This window comes from Hyperoodon ampullatus (assembly GCF_949752795.1).
Source record: "Hyperoodon ampullatus genome assembly, chromosome: 1".
Classification (NCBI taxonomy): Eukaryota; Metazoa; Chordata; class Mammalia; order Artiodactyla; family Ziphiidae; genus Hyperoodon; species Hyperoodon ampullatus.
Genome location: NC_136914.1, coordinates 117,755,262 through 117,779,209, shown reverse-complemented (window position 1 = coordinate 117,779,209; position 23,948 = coordinate 117,755,262). Strand labels below are relative to the sequence as shown.

Genomic DNA, 23,948 nt, shown 5'->3' with positions numbered 1-23,948 from the left:
CCTTCCCACCTTCTAACCCATATATCTCTTAATACATAATGGTTGCATAGGACAACTTAGTGTGTAAGCTTTTTGCTTATGTACACAGACAAAAAATATAAGGTTACAGACTCAGGATTGAGTCTACAAGCCTCCATCTCCAACACTACTCCAAACTGCTACTAACTCACTATTAAAACATAATTTCCTCAGTCAAGGAGAATCTATAGTTTATAAAGCATACAAGTAATTCTGATACACAGCTAGATTTAGAAACCAGTGTTTTAAGCAATATTTTTAATGTATCAATGAACCTGTTTTAAGGGGAAAAATAAAAAGTAAAAATCTATCACACTGTTCAGATTATTTAATGAACTAACTACTTCACTGAGCAAATATTTACTGGGCATGAACCATGGCCCGGCAGTGTTCTAGGCACTAGGGATACAGTCGTGAAGAAAAAGACACGGTCCTTGCTCTCAAGTCGCTCACAATCTAGATGAAGACAGACAACATACAGATAAACTAAATAGTGTTTCTCACATAGTTCTTAGTACTCTGGGAGCAGGCAGCAGTGCAAAGAGATAGAAAGTGAAAGTGGTTACTCTTTTATGACAGCAGGCTTCTCTGAGGAGGTGACATTTGAGCAGAAACCTGAAGCAAAGGAAGCAGCAAGCCATGCATAAAAACAATATCAAAAAAAAAATAGAGGAAGGGAGAGCGGCTTACCTTAAACCGCTCAATTATTTAAAAACCTATTATATGATCTATGAGGATCATCTTTCCTTTCAAATAATGACAAAACCAAAAACAAAACAGCAGAGAGCAGGGGTGTTTGACTATATTCCAATAACTGGGGTGAATATTCTTTAGATTTTTTGTTTTAATCTAATGATTTTATTTTATTTTTAAATATTTATTTATTTATTTAGCTGCGTCGGGTCTTAGTTGCAGCATGCGGGATCTAGTTCCCTGACCAGTGATCGAACCCAGGCCCCCTGCACTGGGAGCACAGAGTCCTAGCCACTGGACCACCAGGGAAGTCCCTAATCTAATGATTTTAGATTACTGAAATAACTAAACAATGACTCCAAAGCTACTCTGATAGTATTTTTTTTAAAACTGTAGGTAAAAATCTTTGGGACACACATGAACATTACTAGGAGAATCATGGTAATCCAACTAGTAGCATGGTTTCACGTGTTTAAGAATTACATAAAATATAAAAACAGGTGGCACAGCGGTTAGGAATCTGCCTGCCAGTGCAGGGGACACGGGTTTGAGCCCTGGTCCGGGAAGATCTCACATGCCACAGAGCAACTAAGCCCGTGCACCACAACTACTGAGCCTGCACTCTAGAGCCCACGAGCCACAACTACTGAGCCCACATGCCACAACTACTGAAGCCCATGAGCCTAGAGCCCATGCTCCGCAACAAGAGAAGCCACCACAGTGAGAAGCCTGCACACCACAATGAAGAGTAGTCCCCGCTCGCCACAACTAGAGAAAGCCCCCGTGCAGCAACGAAGACCCAACGCAGCCAAAAATTAATTAATTAATTTTAAAAACATAAAAACAACTAGTTACTTTAATATGTAATCCTAAAAATTTTAAAGGATGATTTTATGGAAATTTTTATAGGACACCTCTTCCACTTTTACGATTTAAGAAGCTATACTGAAAAATTAATTAACACTATTTATACTGATGACAGATAACAGAACACATCAATTTAATCATAGCAAGCAACCTCTACAATTGAGTAGTATTTTTTACTAAATACCTAAAGAGAAATATATATTCACAGAAATGATTTTTTAATCTGAAAACCTGTTAAATAAGCACTATCCAGAATATTTTAATAAAAGAATACATGAGAAGTTGGAAAGAAGTGACTATAAGTGTTAAACACTCAAATATAATTAGATTGACAACCAAAAAGCAAATGAGAGCAGTCAGCTACGTGAGTGCTTACCCAGGTACAACAGCTTGCTCTGATAAAACCGTTGCCAATTCTAAATATCATAATAGGGGTATCTATGAATTGCCCACTATCATATTGAAAAAAACTTTGTTCAGATCTCTTAACAATTTCCTTGTTGAAACCATATAAAACATGGTAATAACACTCCCTCTCCCAGCATCTTCTCAATTTACCATACTATTGTAGAAGTGCCCTGTAATTCATTCCATTACAGACTGCATTAAAAACACAATTCTAGGTAAGAATCTTTAAAACAAATCTTCAGAAAGCAAACCATGCTAGATGCTTTAAAAATTCAGAAGAACTTCTGCTGCCTGTTTTCAGTTATGCATGGTTGAACCCCAAATTCTTTTCTACCACCAGAAAATAACAATACCAAGGTAAAAGGTAAAGAGAGGCCAAATGAATGATTTAAGCCTACTCAACACAATTATTGGGAGTATTCTCCTACAGATAAAAAATTTTGAGTCACGTCAATTATCTTCTGTTAAAAGAAGTGGTAGTTACTACTGAACCACCATTTCTTCCATTCCAGCAGACTCTTGGAAAGAGGGCTGTGGGGAAGTCAAATTAGAGTCCTCCACGATGTTGGAAGGTGTCTTTATGTTAGTTTGTTGAGACCTCCAACTAATTCGAGTGTGAACATTTCTATAACATGGTCACAGACCTATAACTAAGTGGCTTGAATTAGAGGTCCATAGGAGGTGGGGTGTCACAATGGAAAGAAGACAGGTTTGGGATTCAGTCAGATCTGGGATTGAATCCTGTCTCAGCCTCTTGCTACTGTGTGATCTTGGGCAAGTTACTTTGTCTTTTTGAGACTCAGTTTCCCCACATATAAAATAATACTTAGGGTATTAGGGTAGTTGTAAAGCTAAGAAATAATGTACTTAAGGCACTTAGCACAGGGCCTGGAACATCGGTTCTCAATAAACACCATTATGAATAATAAGATCCACATACAACATCCTGTGTCTTTAAGCTATAACTCTGACTGTAACTTCACTGATTTAAGGGTCTTAAAAGGGTTAAAGTTAAAATAATGTAATTACAATAGTTTCTTTTATTACCATCAAGTTCACAAAAGTGATCCTGTGAATCATCATATCTTGCCCAGTCAATGAAAGCTTCTCTGCTTTGATTACTATGGGAAGGAGGAATAAAAAAGAAAAAGGATTAAATCTGGAGTTGAAAACTTTAACACTGTATTCTAGTGTACTAAGAATAGATAATCTGAGATCACGTCTTTATTAATGAGATGGTGTTACAAATTCAGTTAGCAGTCACATGAAGGAATGATTAAAACAAGTTATATGAAAGACATATTTATTTCTGTGATTTATATTTCTTAACTATATTAAAACTATTTTAGCCCTAGTTCAATGATAACTACTTTGACCAGAAAATTTATTTACAAATATATATAAGACGTAGTTAAACACGAAATTCAGGCTGGTCTTTTTAGTTGACTTAGAAATTGTAGTTAACTATGTATTATTTTTTCCTAAAGTAGGAATTAAATTTACTTTCATAATTCTTTTAATTTAAATTGCTTCTCTACTTATACAACCCAAAATACTAAAAAATGCATTTCTAGGATCTTCCATCCAACATGCTATTCCCTAGTAACACCAATGTCACTTTCATCACAGTGTATCATTCATTTTACACATTACGTCACATTTAACAAAATCTAAGTTCCAGATTTCTTTTTTTAATAAATATATTTTATTTATTTATTTATTTATGGCTGCATTGGGTCTTCATTGCTGTGCGCGGGCTTTCTCTAGTTGCGGCAAGCGGAGGCTACTCTTTGTTGTGGTGCATGGGCTTCTCAATGCGGTGGCTTCTCTTGTTGCAGAGCACAGGCTCTAGGTGCGTGGGCTTCAGTAGTTGTGCCTTGCAGGCTCAGTAGTTGTGGCTCGCGGGCTCTAGAGCGCAGGCTCAGTAGTTGTGGTGCACGGGCTTAGTTGCTCCGTGGCATGTGGGATCTTCCCGGACCAGGGCTCAAACCCGTGTCCCCTGCATTGGCAGGCAAATGCTTAACCACTGCACCACCAGGGAAGTCCTATGATCAAGATTTCTGACCTGGAGAACTGATAAAGGAACAACTACACTCATTCAAATAAACTTTGACCTATATTCACTTTAACCTATATTCAGACATTGTCTTAAATACATGATGGTAGCATATATACCATCTTTATTCCCTACACTAAAGGAAAAAAAATGAGGCAAAAAAAAATGACGTACCAAGTATAAATCAGGTATTCATAAATGTGGTACTGTCATAGCCAATAATTTATTTTGTATTTGAGAAGCTGCTGCATAGCATAACGACTGCAGGAAGTATATAAGGCTGGCCGCACTACAACAACTTTACCAATAAAAATTTCCAATTCAATTTACCATGGGATTCTGTTTCTCCTATGGGAATACATAATTAACTTCATAAAAGTTAATGGAAAATTTTATATCATAGGTGACTCAGTTGAAATATATGATGCCATAAAACAAGAATGCCTAAGTTCTAGTGAGAGCTAAAATGATAACTACAGTCATGTTTAATCAGATAAGTCTTCTGCTGAAAATAGTAAAGAACAAAGCAATTCTGATGTAAATGCCTATTTTCTTATGAGCAATATGACTAACTTAGAGGAACTTTTAGCACACTTATTTGATGCAGTTTTCTGGATTGTTTCATCTAACCCTTGCCTAAAGCCATGGTAGCAGAAAAGATATGGAATGTTAATCTAATGCTAATAAAGCTGGCCCAGTTTCGTATATAAACAAGTTATAAGGAACCTTAGAGGTCATCTAGTCCAGCTTTTCTAAAAGTCACTATGAAGATGGATGCCACGGTACTTACAGAAGAATCTCTTGGGCTTAACCTAGGGCTTTCTATCAAGACAGTGCTGTGAGTTAAAGTAGTTGTCTTTGAGGTGGGAAACAGGGACAGGAAGGGATGGGATGGAGGGGTTACACTGGGGCATGAGAAGACTTTGGGGAGTGTAGACATAACCATCTTGATTGTGCTGATTTTTGTGAATGTACACATGTCAAAACATCACATTGTACATTTTGAATAGGTGCAGTGTACTGTGTGTCAATTACACTTCCATAAAGCTGTTTAAAAATTACACTACCGACTGTCGGAGAAGTTGTGGAATGCGGAACTCCTGCACACTACTACTAGCGACCATGTATTTTGGTACAGTCATTTTGGAAAACCATTTGGCAGTTCTTAATTCCATTCCTAGGTATATTCTCCACAGAAATGCATACCAAATGTACCAGCAAATATCCACCTAAATATTTTGTGAAATGGCCAAGACATCCAGCATAATATTATTCAACATAATGTTGCATAAAATAAGCCAGATACAAAAGAATACACACTATATTATACCATGTATATAAATGGGCAAAACTAATCTTTACTAACATAACTCAAAATCATGATTAACTCTGGAAGGTGATAATGGCTAGGAAAGTACATGATGTGATCTTCTGGGTAGCAAGTATATTGTTCTGGATGGTGGCTAATAGAGTTGGTTCACTTTGTAAAATTAAATTGGCCTTTATACTTAAGATTTGTATACTTTATTATGTGTGTGTTAAACTTAAAAGTTTAAAAAATTAATAACTTCAGTTTAACAACAAAAATCCATAAGCAAAATTAAAAGACAAGCCCTAACAACCCATACAGGCAACAAAGAATTATTATTAGATTATATGAAGAATGCCTACAGAATAATTTTAAAATGCACCCCTTCCCCAATGGAGGAAAAGATAGCAAAGAATATTAACAGGCAATTTACCTCAAAATCTTATGATAACTTAAGGCCCAGTCCCTGGATCACTTCTCTATTTATATTCTCTCCTTGGTAATCTCACTCAGGTTTATGGTTTTTAAATACACATTCATTGAATGACTCCCGCATTTATCTCCAGCCCAGACCCTTCCCCTGAAAATGAGATTTGTATATCCAACTGCTTGCTGGACGTTTCACAGGCAGCTCAAACTTAACAAGTCCAAGGTTGAACTAAAATTTCCCATCAAACTTGCTCCTCCAGTAGGTGCCCCTCATTCAATAAATGGCAGCTCCACTTTTTTTTTTACAACCAAATCTTGTAATCATTCTTAGCTCCTGTCTGTTTTCATACCCTACATCCAATCCTTCAGCAAATACACTCTGCTCTACCTCCAAAATCTATCCAGAATCTGACCACCTCTCATTATTTCCACTGCCATCACCCCAGCCTAAACTAAACCACCATCACGTCTTACAAGGATTACTACAGTAACACATAAAGCAGGCTTCCACGACATAACACCTGGCTCCCTGACACACTCTCTCAAAATCCGCCAGTGGCTTTTCATTCCACTCAGTTTTAAAAGCAATATTCATAATAAGTGTCTTCAAGATGCTACAAGATCTCCACCCCACCTTACTCCTGCCCCCTCCCATCCCTAGCATCTTCTGATTTTGTCTTCCATTACTTTGTCCTTGTTCACTATACTCCAGCCACACTGGCCTTGTGCTTCCTCAAGCAGTCAAGGCAAGCTCTGGCCTCAGGGCCTTTTACTAACCATTATGCATGCCTGGAATACTGTTCCTCACCCCCTACCTGCCCAGGCAGCCATATTATGACTCAGGCCTTCATGAGCGCTTTGCCTGTTATCACTCTGGCCTTCTTGGACCAACAATTTAAAACAGTGCAACCACCTTCACCCTTAGCCCTCTCTCTCTCTTCCCTGCATCATTTTTCTGCCTGGCACTCATCATCATTTTATTACTTAGCACTAACTTTAGTTGTTTCTTGCACATCTCTGCCTAGAATGAAGCTGCAGGAGGGCTGGAATTTGTTTCCCACTTACACCGCTATAATCCTAGAATAGCACCTGGCATATTGTACGCATTCATTTGTTGAATGAATAAGAAACCGGAATGCCCAATAAACAAGAGGAAAAAATGCCCAAACTCACTAATAATCAACAAAATATAATTAAGGAAAAATGAGATACTATTTCACACTTATCAAACATTACCAATTTTTGGCAAGGATGTGGAGAACAAAGCAAGTTCTCAGTGATGGAGGCCATACATAGCTACACAAGTGTTTTAGAAAGCCATCAGGCTATATGAAGAACAGCTGCAAGAGGGCAAGCTTAGGGTTCAGCAATTTTATTTCCAGTGTATACAAAAAACATTATCAAGGATGCTCAAGGTGGCATAATTTGTAGAAGTAAAAAATTTGAAACAACCTAAATGGCCATCAGTAGGGGAATAGATAAGCAAAATATGGCATATTTATATGATGAAAACCATTTATCAGCTAAAAAAACATACAGATTTGTCTCATTCTAACATGGATATATCTAGAAAGCAAAATGTGCAGTGTAAAAAGAGTTGCAGAATGTTAATTATCACATATATCGTTTACATAAAGGAAAAATAAAATCATATACAAAAACTATATATATATAAATTAAAAACAAAAACATGTACTTGGATACATACCAAATTCAGTTATCTATAAGGAAAGAGGGAAGAAAACAGGATTGGGGAATAAACATAGGGGATTTCAAATTCATCTTTGGCATTTCTCTTTTCCCATAAACATGGTAGAAAATGTTAACATTTATTCATTTGGAGTAGAGGATATATGGGTGTTTATTATATTATCCTTTCTACTTTTATATGTTAGAATTTTTCATCAATAAATAAGATACATAAAACTACTAACTTTATTGTCTTTAACAATTATAGTACATAATTACAAATCTTAACAGGGAAATGAAAAAGAATTTCTGTAATATTCCCTTCCCCACTCACAACTACAGATCTGCTCAGTCATTTTATAACTGCATAATCTGAGACCACTTACAAATTACTCATGTTGGCCTTCAAAAGCAGGTTTGTACTTAGAGCAAATAAAGTCAACAGAAAAAAAAATCTATGAAACATTAACAGTTATGTTAATAGAAACCTTTATCATTCAAAATGTAACATATAGATTGAATTACTATTTTAAAGACTCAGAGATTCAAGTTCCTTTTCCCATAATAATCAGGAAGAATGGACCCATAAACCCTGCTAAATGAGAAATCACCTAAATTTTTCCTTTTTAATAGTCATTATTGATGACTTAGACGTTTAAGAACGAATCAGCTAAGAGGAAGCAAAGCTATCATGAAATTTAGGATAAAGAATAACTTTTTCCTTTCAAAGATTAGTTGAAACTTTAATGTTTAATCAAAATCACAAGAAAAACCAAAGATTTCTATCATAAATAAACAAGGGAATATTTTCTTAATACTACTAAAATGAAATTTACCTTAATGTGCTGTTAATTGCTCCCAGTTTACTAGCTTGTTCACAATCTTCTAATTCTTTGGTATTGTTTGCCACTTTCAAGTACTGAAAAGAAATTCATAATATATAAGTTTAGTAGCAATTACTACCTTTGTCTTTATTTCAGGTTCCATTGGCAGAAGAGTCAGTTTATCGATGATGATGTATACTAAATATAGATACATCCTATTATCAGAATCCCTAACACATGGAAGAAATGCAAATGAAAATGTGTCACAAATTTCCACCTAATAAGTAAGCAAAGACATTAAAAATGTAGCAATTGGGCTTCGCTGGTGGCGGAGTGGTTGAGAGTCCGCCTGCCGATGCAGGGGACATGGGTTCGTGCCCCGGTCCGGGAAGATCCCACATGCCGCAGAGCGGCTGGGCCCGTGAGCCATGGCTGCTGAGCCTGCGCGTCTGGAGCCTGTGCTCCGCAGTGGGAGAAGCCACAACAGTGGGAGGCCCGTGTACCGCAAAAAAAAAAAAAAAAGTAGCAATTTGCATTGGTATGTTGGTGATGATGTGAACTGAGAAGACCCTCTTGGGAAAGTAATTTAACAATATTTATGTAGAGCTGTAAATATGAATAAACCCTTGAGCCAGCAGTCCCACTGCTGAATCCATATCCAGAGCAACATTTAAAAACAAAAACAAAAACCACTTTAGAAAGTTATTTGGTACTCTCCTGTAATGTTGAGATAGGCACCCCCTTTGGTCCAGAAATCTTACTTCTAAATATAGACCTAGAGAAACTGTTACATATGTGCACAATTCGATGAAAGACAAAGATGCCAGTGCGTCATTGTTTGTGATAGCAAAAACCTGAAAACAATTGAAATGTCCATCAACAGAGGAATGGCTAGTCACACAATTATACAAATATCTATACAACTGAATATTTTGCAGCTATTAAAATTAACAAAATCTACATATATTAGCAGAGACAAAATTTCAAAAGCACAATACTACGTAAAAATATAAAGCAAAAAAAATGTTTTTAACTTGAAGAAATACAAAATATAATATTAAAAATTGTTTTAAATTTTGTATAACAGATCTATATATTACTTGTGGACACATGTATAATACAATATAAAAAGAAAAAGTATCAGAGAAGGATAGACGTCAACTTCAGCAAAGTGGCTAGCTCTAGGGAGGGAGGAAATATAATGGGATTGGGAAGGAGTTCAGAAGGGATTTCAATTGTCTTTCTACTATTTATTGTAGATCTGAAATAAAAATAAATAAAAGAGGGAGTGCAAACAAAAGACTGCAAAGGTAGAGAACACAAGAAAATGGAGAGAGGATGCACAGGGAAGCAGAGAGAGAGGGTAGGATGATCTTTATTACATATGTATGATAGTGAAAAGTTAGAAACACACTGTTATTTAAAAACATATGAATGGCCAAGTAGATTATGACATACCCCATAAGAGGAAAAGGATACCTTTTAATGCCATTGAAAATTACTATGCTCAAAATATCTTGATAATTGTTTACTCTATACAAAATAATCCTGAATATGACTGAAATAGTTGAAAACAGCTGAAACAGAAGAGTAAAAATACATGCCTGACAAAATGCCTGTTGATTAGGTAAACTGACATTGACTACAGTACTTTATAGTTATTCTAGAAGTTCTAAAAACACAACTAAAGTATTTCAAAAGAAGCTATATAGTTTAATTGTAAAGAATACACTACACCTCACTGCTTGCTACAAAATTAAGGATTTGGGATTCTCAGACAAAAATGTGTCCATTCCCAACTAACTATATCATGGTTCTCTTCAGCAACTACACCAAGCAGTAAGGGGCAAGTTTCACTATGTAAAGCAGAAATATTTAATGAAGAAAAGTGACTCACCTTATTAGAACTCCCAGCTTTAATTCCAACTGGAATTTTACTCTTAAAAGAAGAACAAAAACAAAAACTTAGAAAATGATATTTATATTTTTGAGATTTCTTCATGAATTATTAATGCCACTGTTTTAATTCAAAGGCTATTTTAGTCCATGAGGAGAAAATATACATTCATTCAAATTCTGTTTTCATACTACCTCCTGAGGTGAAAGGTAAACAACTATACCAATTTACAGACTTGTAAAGCACGGTATAGAAAACTGAAACAAAGAGTGTCAAAATCAGCTCTAATAACTCTCAATGCAGTAATTAATAGCTTACATAATTTTTAGGTTTAAAAAAAAAAACTAGCGAAATCACTTTTTCCATAAATTTTCTTTCCACAGAAACAACTTTTTAAAAATTAAAAATTATTTGAAATATATTATGCTTAATTTAAATTTCTGCTCTAAGTTAATATTTGAAATTTAGATACTTTTGAGTAAGTTCTTTGCCAGACCTGTGGTTGCCAAGGGGAAGTGGGGGTGGGGGAAGGATGGACTGGGAGTTTGGGGTTAGCAGATGCAAACGATTATATATAGGATGGATAAACAACAAGGTCCTACTGTACAGCACAGGGAACTATATTCAATATTCTGTGAAAAACAAAATGGAAAAGAATATGAAAAAGCATATATACGTATAACTGAGTCACTTTGCTGTGCAGCAGAAATTAACAACATGGTGGATCAACCACACTTCAATAAGATTAAAAAAAAAAAAGTTTCCTTGGCTCATATGATTAACCTAGGGTTTACCAATCTAGGTAATCTAGGGTTTACCAATGTAAGAACTTCATGTAGGTCTTTCTTTTCTGTAAAACCAATAATTAGTTTCAGGCTTAAATAAATCTATGAATTATTACAACTGGTTTATCAAACACAATCTTAAGCAAAAATCATATCTGAAAGCAGGCAATCCCAGGTTGATCCTCTGATGAACCCAGGGAACTGATTTCCAACATTTGAATCTATGGGCTATCAAATTAACTGCAAATTACCCATTAAAACGTTTTCATGTTTCACAGATAAAGTTTAGTCAAATACTCAGAATAAATATTTTTCTGTCAGGCTGAAGAATGTAAGTAATAATGATAAGAAATTTCCCCCCAATATCATATAGTTAAAACGTTACTTGCTGCCAATATTTTATCATCTCAGTGTTTTCTAGCACCACTAACAGAAGGCAGAAGAGGGAAAAGTATAAGACTCAAGTCAAAAGTAGCAGTTACAGTTATCAGACCCTGAACTTAAAATATGGAATACTTATTAAAATGCCCTCTCATTAATGTTGCCCTCTAACAAGTATAATATGCTAAAACCAAAGTCCTAGCAGCTTTTTAAAAGGTTTGATGCTGAATGCAGTAACTTGACTTAAGCAAATCTTAATACAGGCTATTGAGAAATATGGGAATAGGCACCACAGATGATCATCATGAATAACACAAAAATCACAAAAAAGAATTATTAAAAGTAATGATAGGGGACTTTCCTGGTGGTCCAATAGTTAAGAATCTGCCTTGCAATGCAGGGGATGCCGGTTCGATCCCTGGTTGAGGAACTAAGATCCCACATGCCTCAGGGCAACTAAACCTGTGCGCCACAGCTACGGAGCCTGCGCTCTAGAGCCCGCAAGCCACAGCTACTGAGCCTGCGTGCCCCAACTAAGACCCGAGGCAGCCAAGTAAATAAATATTTTTTAAAAAGTAATGAGGGCTTCCTTGGTGTCACAGTGGTTGAGAGCCCGCCTGCCGATGCAGGGGACACAGGTTCATGCCCTGTTCCGGGAAGATCCTACATGCCGCGGAGCGGCTGGGCCCATGAGCCATGGCCGCTGAGCGTGCGCGTACGGAGCCTGTGCTCCGCAAGAGGAGAGGCCACAACAGTGAGAGGCCCGCATACCGAAAAAATAATAATAATAAATAAAAAGTAATGATAAATGTAAAGTTAATAACTAAAATCAAACATGAAATAAACCTAGTTGTTGCCACTAACAATATGAAGCAATCTGCAAATTACAAAATTAAGTGAGCCTCACGATTAAATTAGACTTCAAGTTATAGAATGCAAATTTTAACTCTGTATCATGACAAGTTTGGGTTCAATATGAAACGACTACTGAATTTTCCCCAGAGAGAGAAATACAAATATCCTCACATTAGTTGAAAGAACCAACATAAAGGCATAGTTTTTATCTCTGGAAAGAAAGGAAAGAGAACGACACTGGGAAGGGAATAGACAGAAATTTTTAAATACTTATGTTAGATTTCTTATGTTGGGGATTTACATGCAAATAAACACCTTCATTTATTCTTATTAGAAATTTAAGACTACAGAGGATAATCCACTGTAGACGATAAATAACTGATTATTTTAACATAAAAACAACTTAGAGGGCTTCCCTGGTGGCGCAGTGGTTGAGAGTCTGCCTGCTGATGCAGGGGACACGGGTTCGTGCCCCGGTCCAGGAAGATCCCACATGCCGCGGAGCGGCTTGGCCCCTGAGCCATGGCCACTGAGCCTGCGCGTCCGGAGCCTGTGCTCCGCAACGGGAGACGCTACAACAGTGAGAGGCCCGCGTTCAGCAAAAAAAAAAAAAAACAAACAACTTAGAAACACATATTGTGCAAAACCAAGTAACTCTCACAACTGAGCGATAAAAAGGCAACTCAATTTAAAAATGGGCAAAGGATTTGAATAGACATTTTTCTGACAAATATATACAAATGGCCAATAAGCACCTGAAAAGATGCTTGATATCAGGGAAATACAAATCAAAACCAAAATGAGATGCCATTTGTAAGCATGGCTAAAATAAAAGACAAGACAATGTAAGTGTTGACAAGTACATAGAGAAACTGGAACCATCATACATACATTGCTAGAGGCAATGTAAAATTGTACAGCACAATGGTAAGAGTTTGGCAGTTCCTCGAGAGTTAAAGTTACTATATGATCTAGCAATTTCACTCCAAAGTATACTTGAGAATTGAAAACATATGTCCACACAAATATTTGTGCCTGGATATTTATTCATTATTCATAGTAGCCAAAAAGTAGAAACAACCCAAATGTCCATCAACTGATGAATAAAAAAGATGAGGTATATCCATACAATGGAATATTATTCAGCAACAGAATGAAGTACTGATACATGCTACAACATGGATGGACCTTTAAGACATTATGCGAAGCAAAAGAAGCCAGTCACAAATGACCATATATTGCATGATTTTATTCACATGAAGTGTCCATAATAGGCAAATTCATAGAGACAGAGAGTGGATTAGTGGTTTCCAGCAGGAGGAGGGAGTAGGAAACAGGGTGACCACTAATGGGCAGGGGTTTCTTTTTGGGGTGATGAAAACGCATTACAACTAGATAGTGATGATGGTTGCACAATTCTGTAATACACTAAAACTCAATGAATTGTGCACGTTAGAATGAGTGAATTTTACGGTATGTGAATTATGTCTCAATAAAGCTGTTATAAAAAAACATAATGATGGTAATGATATATATCGACATAAACATACAATAAAGAAAAAGCTCTCATTTGCAGTAAAATGCCAACTAATAAATGTAGAAGAAATGGAATCAGAAAATCACTATTTGACAACTATCATATAAATAATTAATTCAGGCAAGAATCATCAATGGATGCTAAAACTTATGATGTCAAAAATATGATAGGGCTTCCCTGGTGGCGCAGTGGTTGAGAGCCCGCCTGCCAATGCAGGGGACACGGGTTCGTGCCCTGGTCTGGGAAGATCCCACATGCCGCGGAGCGGCTGGGCCCGTGAGCCATGGCCACTGAGCCTGCGCGTCCGGAGCCTGTGCTCCGCAACGGGAGAGGCCACAGCAGTGAGAGGCCCGTGTACTGCAAAAAAAAAAAAAAGATAAAAAATGAGATATTTTCATAGTCTCAAAACATTTTCCCACTTTATCATGAAGAAATATGGCAAACACCACCATAACCACATGATCAAGATGACATCATGTGCCTCCTGATATGGCATTGAGAAGGGACACATCACTTCTATGGTGTACCTGCCCAAAGTGCATGACCTTAATCTAATAATTAGGAAAGACCAGGAAAACCCCAAATAAGGGGGATTCTACAAAATAACTGGTGTATTTTAAGGAAGGGAGGGAGGAGAAAAGGAAGGAAGGGCGGGAGGGAGTTCATTAAAGTCAAGACAACAAAAGACAAAGAAATACTGAGGGACTCTTCCAGATTAAAAGAAGACTAAAGAGATGTGACATCCAAATGCAAGGCACTATTCTGGATCAGAAAGTTTGTTGCTGCTGCTCTGAAAACACCTTATTAAGTCAACTGGCAATGTGTGCTTAAGGTCTATAGAGTAGACTTTGGTATTGCAGAAATGTTAATTTCCTGATTTTGCTAATTATGCTGTGGTTAATAATCTTGTTTTTAAAGAAATACACAATGGAGTATTTAGGGGTAAAAGATCATCATGTTGGTTACATACCTAAATGGTTCAAAAAATAATAATATTAATATATACATATAGAGGGAATAATAAAACAAACTTGATAAACATTAACATTTGGGGAATCTGGATAAAAAGTATATAGGAATCGTTTGTACTATTCTTGCAACTTTTCTGTACGTCTGAAATTATTTCAAACTAAAAAGTTAAAACATTTTATTCTTAAAGGAAAACGTAAATAATTTTTTAAAAATTTTCCGTTTAGAAATGATATTGGTTCAGATGTTTTTTTCCTGTTTTTAAAGGCAAAAAACTAGACTTACTGGTTAGGTAAGAAAAGCAAAAAGTAAAATGGAAATAACTAATTACTGTTGAAGAGGAATATAATTAATTATGCTAGATGTCAAAAAACGAAGTCTAAAATGTAGCTTTCCCTTACTAACAAGTACAGCCCTTTTCCCCCCACCCAATGCAACAAGACCAAGGGAAGATCTAACTCCAAGCCTTGAATTTCCCAAGTTTTTGCACTCTAATTCCCACTCTAAATTTGAAACTTAAGGTCCAGTAGCACTTTCTTTGCCCATGAAACAAGATGCAGATTCAATAAAGCATGAAATAAGAGCCAACTGCAGATCCAGTCCCAGAACAGGCCTCCAGTTTAGAATCAGACTATATTTCCACATCCAGTCACCAACACCACTGGATACAAGACTGTCTACAAACCCATTTTGGTGGCAAGTACAGAATAAATCTTCTGTAATCTGGTTAAAAAGAAGAGAGCTGAGACCATATGAATTCGATAAGTCCAAATGCTTTGACATTAGCCTAAAATGCACAGTTCGTGCTTATCTAAAAGTCTAAGAGAAAGCATTTCTTTTCTCAATTTTTAAAAAATTGATTTTACCTCTGGACAAGGCTCTACATGACAGTCTTTTATTGAACAATGGCCATCTTCTGCCCAGAAAGGACACGGTCGCTTCAGGTTGACCTTGAGAGAAAGAATGAATGAGCATTAGTCAGCGTGTGTCACAGTCCTGCAGTGCTAAGTATCACTGTGCTGGGCTCCAGGGACCCAGTGGTGAAGGAAAAGCATCCTATCCTGAGGCATCTATATAGCTCAGAAGTTAAAATGACTGAAGTTTTTCAGACATCCCAGGTATAATACTTATTTTTAAAAACAAATGACTGCTATTAGTCCTCTGACACTTCAAAAAGGAATAAAGTCCAAGCACACTGCTCATCTGCAGAGCCTGAAAAGCATTTCGGGACACTCTAATGTCTCCTAGCCCCTTACCATCACCTCACTGACTGAGTTCTCCCAGGCACCCACTCACTTAACAGATGTGCCCTGAGTACCCACTATGCATCAGGCACTGTGCAGGCTCTAGGGGAAAAAGAGGCAGAAAAAGCGCTTTTCCCCTGCAACTTACAGTTTCCTGGAGGGAACAGGAATTATATATTTGCATGTTGATTTAATTACAAATTGTTGCAAGTGCTACAAAGGAAAATCCAGAGTTCTGTGATGGAAAATAACGGGGCTGGTGGATGCAGGTCTCTGAGGAGGTAGTGTTTTAAGCTGGCGGAAGCGTGTGTGTGTGGAAAGGTGACAAGGCGCTGACTTAGTTTAGCTGACTTTTAGTGGGGAAGGCGGAGGGTGACAGGGAATGAGGGTAGAGATAGACAAGATCATGCAGGACATTGTACCACGCTACAAACTCTGGACTTTCATATTCTAAACCTAACAGGAAGACGGTAATTCAATAGGACATCTACATGCGTTGCCCAAGCCCAAAATCAAAGTTTTATTCTTGTTTCCTCCCTTTTTTATCCGCTGCAAATAATTCATTACGTGCTTCTCACCAACTCTTCTGTCACCACCTGCCCCTGCCCGACTACTGCAAGTCTCCCTACTCCTACCATCATCTATTCTCTACACAGTAGCCATAATCATCTCTTTGAACCAACTCAGAGCATACCAATCCCTGCTCAAAACCATCCCGTGGCTTCCTCTCACCTTCAGAGTAAATCCACAGGCACTCCATTGCCTGGTCTCCTGCCCACCTGTCTGACCTATCTCCTCCCAAAGTCCTCCAGGCACAATGGCCTTGCTAGAGACACATCAGCTCCTTCCTGTCTCAGGGCCTTTACCGTGGCTGTTCTCTGTGCCTGTGCTGGTGGCTCCTCCAGGTCTTTTATGGCTCAATCCCCTCATCTCCTCCAGGGCTCTCTCAAATATCACCTCAGCAGAGAGACCTTTCTGACCAGACTCTCTCAAGTAGTGCTCGATATGCACCCCACACGCTGTTCTACATGCTTTTATAGCACTTCTCACTACTTGAATATTATTTATTGTCTGCACCCCTGACTGTAAGGATGGGGATTTTGCCTGATTCATTATTTTATCCCAGTGCCTAGCACACATAATAGACACCTCAGTAAATCCATGCTAGGTGAAGTAAATAATAACCAGATTACAAGCAAGAGGCAAACATAGGTAGAGACTGGCAACATGAGGAGAGAGTGGTCAACCGTACCTGCGGGGCCTCAGGAAGGCTCCTTGGTAACACGTAAAATGGGTGTGACTAGAAGTTTCCTAGAGGAAGAGATTTCTAGACATAGGGATCCGGATGTCTAAAGGCAAAGAAGCTTAAGATCGCCTGGCACGCTTGCGAATTGCAGGTTCCCCTGAGCCCCTGGCTTGTGAATCCACCTCCTCCCTGGCATCTCCACAGGACACACACAGGCACCTCAAACTTATCATCACCTCCCAAACTGTGCTCTACCCTCTAGTAATTCTTGCCATCTCAGTAAACAGCAACTCCATTATTCTAGTTCTTCAGGCCAAAATCATGGCATCATCCTTGACTCTTCTCTTTCTCACCCCACATACGATACCTCTGAAAATAAGCTCAGTTCAAAATCCAATTCAATGGCTGAGAACGCCTTCCGTGGGCTCGTTCCCTAGTTTCCTGCCCCTTCTGTTGTTCCTCAAATACGTGAGGCACACCATTGTCTCGGGGCCTTTGCTCTTGCTGTTCCCTCTGCCTAGAATGTTCTTTCTCCAGATATCCACATGGCTTGGTTTCTCATTCCCTTTAGGTCTTCCTCACATGCCACCTTCTCGGTTTGCTTAGGTTGCTAAATTTTAGGCTAATTTGTTACGTAGCAATAGATAACTAATACACAGTGTTAAGGAGTGGGTTGTGATAGACGCTGCAACACACTACTCAGGTCACCCTTCAGGAAGGAAAGGCTCTTACCCCAGCCCTGGAAACACTGCAGCCAAAGAGAGCCACTTTGTCCAAGGTGGCACCACCCCTTCCTACAATGCCCTTTATTCAATGACTGGTGTAAGGATATAAAGGCCTAAACATCCCCCTGAAGTAAGGACAGCTCTGGGGGGTTAACCCATCTTAAGAACTACCCCTCCCAAAGGGTCACCTGAGGTTTCTCTGAGGCTGCATCACAGCTTTACTTCTCCCTTTGCCCAGTCCTGATGTCCTCCCTTCCTTTTCCTTCCCTATGTTGTTGGTTCCAAGAGTTGTCCCTAATTAGCCTCTTGGACACTAATCACTGTCTCAGAGTCAGCTTCCCAGGGAACTTAACCTGTGACAACTTGTCCGGCTCCAGAAGAAAACTACATGTATTTTTATTGGGTTCACATTAAATTTATATATTAACTTGGGGGAGAATTAACATCTTTATGCTATGAAAGACATCTGTCCATTTGATTGAGGCTAGTTTTATGTCTTTCAGGAGTGTTTAGAAGCGTTCTTCCTTTAGATTTTGCACATTTCTTGATACATTTATTCCTATATATTTTATCTTTTTTTTGCTAATGGAAATGGGAATTTCTTCTCCATTATATCTTTTTTTTTTTTTTTTTTTTGCGGTACGCGGGCCTCTCACTGTCGTGGCCTCTCCCGTTGCGGAGCACGGTCTCCGGACGCGCAGGCCCAGCGGCCATGGCTCACGGGCCCAGCCGCTCCGCGGCATGTGGGATCTTCCCGGACCGGGGCACAAACCCGTGTCCCCTGCATCGCCAGGCGGACTCTCAACCACTGTGCCACCAGGGAAGCCCTGCATTATATCTTCTAACTTGTTATTTTTTGTATTTATGCAGATATTGATTTTTCAGTATTAAATTTATAACCTACTATCTTAATGCATTTTTAATTATTTGTGTTCATTTAATAATTTAGAGTTTTCTAGGTCTACTTTGTCATTTATAAATGGAGATAGCTTTATTTAATCTTTAAAAATTTTTATGCCTCTAGTTGTTTTTTCTTGTTTGACTATACTGGCCAATTTGGTCCAACAGTAAAGGAGATAGTAGGTACCCCCCAGCCATGGTTCCTGACCTAAGGGAGAATTGCTCTAGTGTTTCCCCAGAAGTAAGGTGCTGGCAGTGCTGATGTTAGGGTTGAAATTATCATGTTAAGGAAGTATCCATCATTCTTTGTCAACGTTTTAAAAAATCAGGAATGTGTACTGAATCTTGTTGAACACCTAAAAGCCTCATCTTCACATTCTTGAAATGAAATCCACTTGGCCATGATATTATATTTTACTTCTGGTAACATGCTCAAAACGTAGGCATCATCTTTGAGATCACTTTTACCCTCACACCTTACATTCAATCCATCAGAAGAGCTTGCTGTGTTACCTTTCATATATGGCACTAATTTGATCATTTTTCACCTTTTCCAACTCTACTAGCCTATTCCAAATCCATATCATCTTTCAGCTGGACTACTGCAATAGCCTCAGAAGTGCTTTCTCTGTTTCCTGCCTCACACCCATACAGTCTCTTTCGTACAAATTCCTTCAATAGCTTCTTATCACCCTTTGGATCCAAAAGCCTTACTGTGGTTAAAAAAAAAAAAAAAAAAAACTACAGGGCCTTGTTAAGTCATTGTTTAATTCTCAAATTTTGATTTAAATGCTTAGATGAAAGCATAGGGGTTTTCTTGTTTGTTTTTGGCCACCCCAAGTGGCTTGCAGGATCTTAGTTCCCCGACCAGGGATCGCACCCAGCCCTTGGCAGGGAGAGCGCAGAGTCCCAACCACTGGACCACCAGGGAATTCCCTTTTTTTTTTTTTTTTTTTTTTAATCTGGCCCCTACCTACCTCTCCAACTCTCCCTCTCATTCACTTTCCTCCAGCTATACTGGTCTTCAAACACTCTGCGCCTTTATACCTGTAGTTCAACTCCCCTTCCCTGGAATGTTCTTTCTCCAGATCTTGTCATGGGTGACTCCTTCACATTACGTAGGTCTTTGCTCAAATGGCACAGCAGGAATGTCTTCCTTTCCTGACCACCTTCTTTAAAATAGGGCTACCTACCTTCCCCATTCCCATTATCCTCTATCTCCAACTTTTATTTTTCTCCGTGTAATTTCCTATGATTATAAAGTAAATGCTATTTTATTGTTTACTTGTTTATCGTCTGTCTCCCTAATCACATAAAAAGTTTCATAAGGTGAGAGGCTTTGTTTTATTCACTACTGTATCCACAGCACCTAGAATACACTCTGCTACAGAGTAATTATTCGATAAATACTTGGCAAGTAAAGGAATGTAACAGATAGTAGAAGAGAGAAAATATAAATACAAGCTACAGCAGCCAAGTGACCAGTTGATAGAGGTAGACTGTTACTTCTACCTGTATTTCCTTGCTTGCTGAATCATAAGCATGTATGTGTGTTTAAAACATACATGGGGGCTTCCCTGGTGGCGCAGTCGTGGAGAGTCCGCCTGCCGATGCAGGGGACGCGGGTTCATATCCCGATCCGGGAGGATCCCACATGCCGCGGAGCGGCTGTGCCCGTGAGCCATGGCCGCTGGGCCTGCGCGTCTGGAGCCTGTGCTCCGCAACGGGAGAGGCCACAACAGTGAGAGGCCCGTGTACGGCAAAAAAAAAAAAACATACATGGGCTTCTCTGGTGGCGCAGTGGTTGAGAGTCTGCCTACCGATGCAGGGGACACGGGTTCGTGCCCCGGTCCGGGAAGATCCCACATGCTGCGGAGCAGCTGGGCCCGTGAGCCATGGCCGCTGGGCCTGTGCGTCCGGAGCCTGTGCTCCGCAACAGGAGAGGCCACAACAGTGAGAGGCCCACGTACCGCAAAAAATAAAAATAATAAATAATAAATAAATAAAATTAACCCCTTCTCTTAGCTTTCCTCTTCCACCACTGATGTACATGACATCAAATTTCCTCTTTTTTTTTTTTTAAATCATAGGTTGACAGAACTACAAGAAGAGCAGATAGCACCCACATATCCTAGATTTGAAGCTAACTGGATTAATTAGATCATTGCATTACCCTCCTTTGGGAAAGGGTATGAATATATTCCAGTTACATACACAGTAATTTCATTATGTTGGTTGGAACATTTTTTAAATTGCATGTATGACGATGAATTGTATGTTGGCTATAGCCAATGACCACATTGTTATTTTTGCCTACTCAACCTTCATTTTTCCTCCTTCTATAACGTCCCCTAATTTCCCTTGGAGAAACAATATGCAAATGCAAATAGGACTATTAACCAAACTGTCCTTTGGTCAAGTGGTGGGGTTATATGACCCTGCCTACACCAACTTAGACCCTCTCTCCCAGAAATCTGACTCTTGTGTAATATTAAAATATGGGAAAATGGTTAATGTGATCCAAAATTTTGGCAGTATCATGAAGAGAATGGCCATTAGTTCCTGCGATAATTTCTGTCTTTTCTGAAATATGCTTCTTCAGCTTATCTTTCAATTTTGTGAGCTGCTCCACACCTTTTCTTAATAAAACTTCTGTTTTGTTTGTAAGCCAACAAAAGTACCCTACCTTAGGATACCTAAACCATTGTTTACTCTCTGGAAAATGTGGATAATGTTGACCTAACAGGATTTCAGTATAAAGATTCAATGAGATATTCATTCATTTATTCAAATATTTGAGTGCCTACTATTGACCAGACATATGGGGATACAGAAACAGAAGATATAATCCCAAAAGGCAGGAGTGAAAGAGTGAGGGCCATGACATATTGAGTGGACATGTGATCTGGACGTTCTGTGAAGGGATGGTCTTTGATAGAAGGAACACTTCCTTCACTGTAGTAGACTGAACCACATGAAACTAGCAACATTCAACCATTCTGACCTCTAAAAGCAACAGTTTCATATGGTTAAGCCTAGCAGTAGAAAGGAAGCAAGAGAAAGCAGTTACAAATGCAGACAGACTTATAGACATAGGAGTGGGAATTTGAAGAAGCTATTGGAACCTGTGTTGTTTGTATGTAAAATGTCTAGAATGTTAGACAATAATTTGCTTAGGTATAGATTTCTTTTTGAAATAAGTTTATGGAAACTGTATTCCTAAAGGATTTTGTATAGAGGAGAAACATTCACTTTTTTGTATATTCTTGGGGCTGATGGGAAAAGAGGATGGGTTCCCAAATCTTTAGGTCTTGACTTTCTTATCTTTCTGCACAACTTACATTATTTGGGAAGTTTTATTTTTTAACCTTCAAAAATATTTAAAGGACTGGAGACTTCCCTGGTGGCGCAGTGGTTAAGAATCCACCTGCCAATGCAGGGGACACGGATTTGATCCCTGCCCTGGGAAGATTCCACACGCCGAGGGGCAACTAAGCCCATGTGCCACAACTACTGAGCCTGCGCTCTAGAGCCCGTGAGCCACAACTACTGAACCCGCAAGCCACAACTACTGAGCCCAAGTGCCACAACTAGTGAAGCCCGTGCGCCTAGAGCCCGTGCTCCGCAGAGAGAAGCCACCGCAGTAAGAAGCCTGTGCACCGCAACGAAGAGTAGCCCCTGCTCACAGCAACTAGAGAAAGCCTGCACACAGCAACGAAGACCCAACGCGGCCAAAAATAAATACATAAATAAATGTATAAAAAATATTTAAAGGACTAAGATAACCTATACAGTAACAGGATAAAAAAGGAAATCATGCTTACTTTTAAAAATAAACTAAAAATGAAAATCAAAGAAATTATAAACCCAACCAAATACTGGGAGCAAGAACACAACAGCAGCTTTTAAACCATTGTTCTTTTGAATTTGTGTTATTGCTACTGCCTTTAAACTACCATTGGTTATTTTGAAACGGTCCAGAGTGGACTACTGTTAGACTTAAGAACCAATGCTGCAGTCTTACTATGGACGGTGTTCTGCTTCGATCCTCAGGCTGCTCTGCCACCTGTCACAGTGAGCTACCCAACAAATGCTGCTGTGGAACCGTGTACCACTAACAACGACAGCACACGACAATACCATCAGCACAACTCAGAGCCTGGGTAGGTGTGTCTAGATGACAGAACCTAGGTTACAAGGGAGGCTGATAAAATAAGTCCTGGGCATTTTCACCTTCTATAGAGGAAGGAGTCTCTGCCTCAAAACCCAAATTGAACAATGAGAAATTCCCCAAACATAGGAAGGGAGTTCAGATTCTTAGGGTTCAAAAAGACTAATAGGTTTTCACTGCAATACTTAATACATTCCAGTGATAAAGGATACACACAGGGTGCTGAGAAGAATAGAAATGGGTTTCCAAAAGAGTTGCAAGAGTCGCACCTGTAGAGAGCTATGTAAAAATCTTTAGTACCAACGGAATCTGAAATTATAACCATACCTTGTAATAACGGAAATAGTCTCGTTCTTGCAGCTTTTTTATTTTGGGGAAGATTTTGAAGGTGTTGAAGTTATCGATGCTATCAACATCACACAAGCAGTCATCCAGGACACCGGTGACCTAGGGGGAAACAGGTATATAATTGAAAAGATGTAAACTACTGATGTTTCAATCTTAACAAATGTGTACTATTACATAAAAAGGTAAATTATGCATTCAACTTAGCTAGTATTTGCTGATTAAGATATACAACATTTAAAGCAGTCACTTTTTTACAATGGTCAATTAAATAAAAAGCAATAGAAGGACTAGATATACCCACTCTGAAGAACTAAACATTCTTGTTCAGCAGTCAAAAAGAAAGCTATTGAATGCTTTCTCCCTTGACTAAACATATATAAAATCCAAATAGTCATTGGAATGCTAAGGCAACTTCTTCCAAGATTAACCTAGAAATCACAGGCTGTAATAATATTGCTGTAGTAACTCTGTCTTTCTTTTAGACTGCCATTTATGGAACACTTATGTGACAGGCATGATGCTAAGACCACTACATATGTTAACTCATTTATTCTTTAAACCCTAAGAAATGGTATTATTATCCTCATTTTACATGAA

At 38.5% G+C, this 23,948-nt stretch overlaps 1 protein-coding gene across 2 annotated transcripts in view; it reads right to left on the bottom strand.

Annotated features, from left to right (window-relative positions):
- ERO1B (endoplasmic reticulum oxidoreductase 1 beta) overlaps positions 1 to 23,948 on the bottom strand; it is a gene marked incomplete at both ends in the record, with an annotated part of 61,373 nt that overhangs the window by 25,895 nt on the left and 11,530 nt on the right. For both annotated transcript variants that reach the window (XM_079712704.1, XM_079712703.1), the window contains 5 exons: positions 3,034 to 3,107; positions 8,306 to 8,388; positions 10,191 to 10,232; positions 15,584 to 15,667; positions 23,331 to 23,450. In XM_079712704.1, coding sequence (XP_079568830.1) covers positions 3,034 to 3,107; positions 8,306 to 8,388; positions 10,191 to 10,232; positions 15,584 to 15,667; positions 23,331 to 23,450 — 403 coding nt within the window. The remainder of the gene's footprint in view (positions 1 to 3,033; positions 3,108 to 8,305; positions 8,389 to 10,190; positions 10,233 to 15,583; positions 15,668 to 23,330; positions 23,451 to 23,948) is intronic.